The following is a 3,842-nucleotide window of genomic DNA, read 5'->3' on the forward strand; positions in this document are numbered from 1 at the left end:
ATACTTGTTGATAGAATCAAACTCCTCATTAAGATTTAATTTTAACATAATTAAATTTGGATCTACAATGTTCTACAATAAATCATATTTTGAATAAATAATATTTCGAGTAAATATAATAAATAATTTTGAATGCATTTTCTTACCATCAGTTCTGTAGTGATTTCAGGTTCTGCCTGTACATCAAGTATTGGTAACATATCATTTTGACCATTATATGAAACACTAATATCTCTTTCTGGTTTTTCAGCTTTGTAGGCCAATGAAGTCATTCTATCTCTTGTAAATATTAATTAGCAAATATATTAAATAAAACAAGTCCAATGATTTTTTTAATTTGAAAATAAAATATTCTCGATATATAAATATATAACTTACTTTGTAACATTGTATTTTTCTGTAGCAGCTCTTTTTTCTCTTTCCATTAATGCCTGAATTTGTATTTGTAATTGATTAAATCTTTCTTTATTTTGATTATCTAAATATTTTGCATTTTGTAAAGCTTTTCTTGCTTCTTCCTTTTTAGATAAAGCAGACTAAAAATGTTGAAATAATCACTTTGTTTAAACATCAATAAATTAACTATAACACTGTAATAAATGTTTTTAAATATTACCTGTGTAAGGTTTTCAAGTTCTTTGGCGCGTAAAATAAGTAAATTTTCTTTATCTTGTAGAACTTGTTTATGAATATTAAGCTCATTAATTTTTTCTCGCCATTTTAATTTTTCTCGATTGGCAGAGGCAGTCGCCTCTTGTGCAGTTTTAATAGCAGCTTCCAACTATAATAACAAGCAATTTAATAATGAATAAGCATACAATAATAGTTTTTTTTTTTTAATTATACTTTATTTCTTTATTGTAAAAGTTATGAATGTATTGCATAATTCTTGTACCTCTATTTTTGCAATTTCACCACTATTACTTTTTAATTTACTTAAAACTTCTAATTGTGATTTTTCTGCTGCTATTGCTTTTTTTTCTTCTAGAAATAATTTTACTTATTTTTCTTGTTCTTTTATCCAAGATTCCTTTAACGTCTACAGTAATATATATAAAATAAGAAAAATAATTTCTGAATATAACTAATGATTTAAATAGAAAGTTTTATTTAGTTATACCTGTATGTAATCCCTTTCCCATTTCATTTTTTCTTCAAATAATTCTCTTTCTCGTAAAAGACTTGTTACTTTTTTCTCAAGTGTTACATGTGCTTCATTACACAATGTATTTTGTTTTTGAAGTTCAATTATAAGTTGTGTAAGACGAATATCTAATTTCTCTGTTGTTTCTACAAATCTATTATGATGTTCTTCCAAGATACTGTTTTGATGTTTTAATTCAAATTTCTGTGCTATAAATATTATAAAATACGGTAAAAATGATTTTAACTAATTCTAAATTTATAATATCATACCTTCTACAATATCTTCATGTATTTTTAAAGTATTTTCTTGAAATACCTTTATTTCATTATGTTTAATTTCTAATTGTTTTTTATTTTCTACTATATTTTCAATTATATAATTGGCTTTTTGCAACACATTATCTATATCAGTCTTTCGATTTGCCACAGTTTGTACCATATGATCCTCTGTTTGCTTAGCTTTAGATATATTTTCTATTACATTAGAATATTCCTTTTGAAGAAGTTTTACATTTTCAGAATGTAATTTACAAAATTCTTCTATATGTTGAGCATGTTCATTCTAAGTAATAAGGTTTAGCTTATCAAATTTTGTTCATATTTTAAGGAATTTGCAATACTGTATTTATAATTATTAATTTTGTAAAATATGCAACGAATGAATTTAAAAAGTTAGAAATGATACAAAAATTTTAAGTTTTATACTTAAAGTATTTAAAACATTTAACCTTTAGATTATGAATGTCTTCTTTGTATTGCTTTTCTATTTGCAATTTCTCATCTCTTAATCTTTCCAATTTTGTTATGTATTCTGTTTCTAAATACTCTACTTCTTGTTTAACTTTGTCTTCTGATTTTCTTATTACTTCTTTTAAAAATGAAATTTGCCTTCTAAAAATTAAATTATTTATTATTTAGAAATTTTACTTTAAAACATGATATAATAAATTATGTTTAATAAACATACTCATAGAATTCTGCTTGAAATGTTATTTCATCATTGTGTTTTTCATTTGTTATAGATAATTTACTTTCTAATTCTGCTTTTTCTACTCGTAATTTTTGTATTATGTTTTCCATTTCTTCTTTTTCATTTGTAAACTCTTTTTCTTTTTCATTAGATTCCGATTTATAGTTCGTATAAACAGATTTAATATTTGATATTGAAATAGGTTGTGTCATTAATGCCTTGAAAAATAGAAGAAATTTTTTCAAATTCCATTTAATATACTTTTAGACCCTAAATATCTAATATCATATTAAAAAGTCTTACATGAATATACTGATTAATGCGTTCTTGTTGCATTTTTATTTGTTTTTCTAGTAAAGCTTGTCTTTCAAATTGTAATTTTAAGAGAGCATTAAATTGTTCTTCTTGATTACAGAGCATGGAATGTTGAGTATTTGATACTGTTCCTAATTGTTCATTTTGTTGAGAAAGTATTGTTGCTGTTCTTAATTCATGTTCTTGTTGTTGCATATTCATAAGTGCATTCTGTTGATTTAATTGCGTACCAAGCAACAGTGAAAAATGTTCTGGAAAAATAGATGCAGCTTCTGAATAATTTACATTAACTGTTTTTGAATCTATTGCACTATTATTCATGACATCATGAATTTCAGTATTGTGCTTAGAAGTAGATACTTTGTCAATTTTTGTAGCTTCTTCACTTTTTGCTTCCAATGCTTTATCCTCCAATTTTTTCGAACCACCTAACCATTCTGGCAAATTTTTTTCTGTTTTAACATTTTGCATAACAAATTCTTTAGTTGACACATTTTCATTAGTTAGCTAAAAATTAAAAAGTATAATTAATGTTGCAAAATACTATCATTATTATTAGTAATATGGACTAATATTTGTGTTTGAACATATCTTGTTTCTTGCTGTAGGTACTATCTGAAGTATTTTTTTATATTACGCACACCAATGTGTGCTAAAAGAAGTGATAAATTATGTATTTTATGTTATGAATAATTAAATATAATTACCAACTCAAGATTTTGGTCAGGCAATAAATCAGCAGACAGTAAACCAAGGGGGTCATTTACAATTTTTGTACTTCTTCTACCTCTACGAGATTCTCTTGTAACAAGTTTGGTTGATGAATCAGTAGGAACAGATTTTGATTCTTGTACAATGTTTGCAGATTGTATTATATTTTCCAATTCCATTTTCTTAATATTTTTAGGAATGATGGAATTCATAGCATTGGATAAATAAGATTTATTCTCAAATAAAGTTTCTCGCAAGGATGATCTCCTTGGTTTATTATCTAATACACCTGACTTATCAATTAAACTTCCTAAAATATCCTCTTCATTTTTAGATACATTTTTCAATTTTTGTACATTTTTTTCTTTCACTAATTCAGTTTGTGATGCATCAAAATTACTCTTAGAATTTGAGTAACTGTTTGAGTTTTGTGAAAACAACTGATTAACTTCTCCTTGCTCAAAATTAAATTTTGACTCCATCTCATTACTTGACTTAATACTTGTTGTAGATGTAATTGGACTTTTAATCTTGAAAAGATCTTCCATCAGACTACTTTTGTTACCAGATGTAAATAAACTTTTCTTTTCTTTTAAGGAAGTATTTTCATCAAGTAACAAACCAGTTAACAGCTCTTCTTCATTAGAATCTATATATCAATAATATTTTTAAATAATTATTTTCATAAAATATTATTGAA

At 24.8% G+C, this 3,842-nt stretch overlaps 1 protein-coding gene across 1 annotated transcript in view; it reads right to left on the minus strand.

Annotated features, from left to right (window-relative positions):
- LOC108576986 (GRIP and coiled-coil domain-containing protein 2) overlaps positions 1–3,842 on the minus strand; it is a gene marked incomplete at its 5' end in the record, with an annotated part of 8,293 nt that overhangs the window by 3,878 nt on the left and 573 nt on the right. Inside the window, 10 exon segments of the mRNA XM_017940101.1 lie at positions 145–279; positions 379–536; positions 617–781; positions 896–1,039; positions 1,121–1,353; positions 1,417–1,708; positions 1,875–2,037; positions 2,114–2,334; positions 2,420–2,938; positions 3,139–3,791. Coding sequence (XP_017795590.1) covers positions 145–279; positions 379–536; positions 617–781; positions 896–1,039; positions 1,121–1,353; positions 1,417–1,708; positions 1,875–2,037; positions 2,114–2,334; positions 2,420–2,938; positions 3,139–3,791 — 2,683 coding nt within the window.

The sequence above is a fragment of the Habropoda laboriosa genome, unplaced genomic scaffold (assembly GCF_001263275.1).
Source record: "Habropoda laboriosa isolate 0110345459 unplaced genomic scaffold, ASM126327v1 scaffold32, whole genome shotgun sequence".
NCBI lineage: Eukaryota > Metazoa > Arthropoda > Insecta > Hymenoptera > Apidae > Habropoda > Habropoda laboriosa.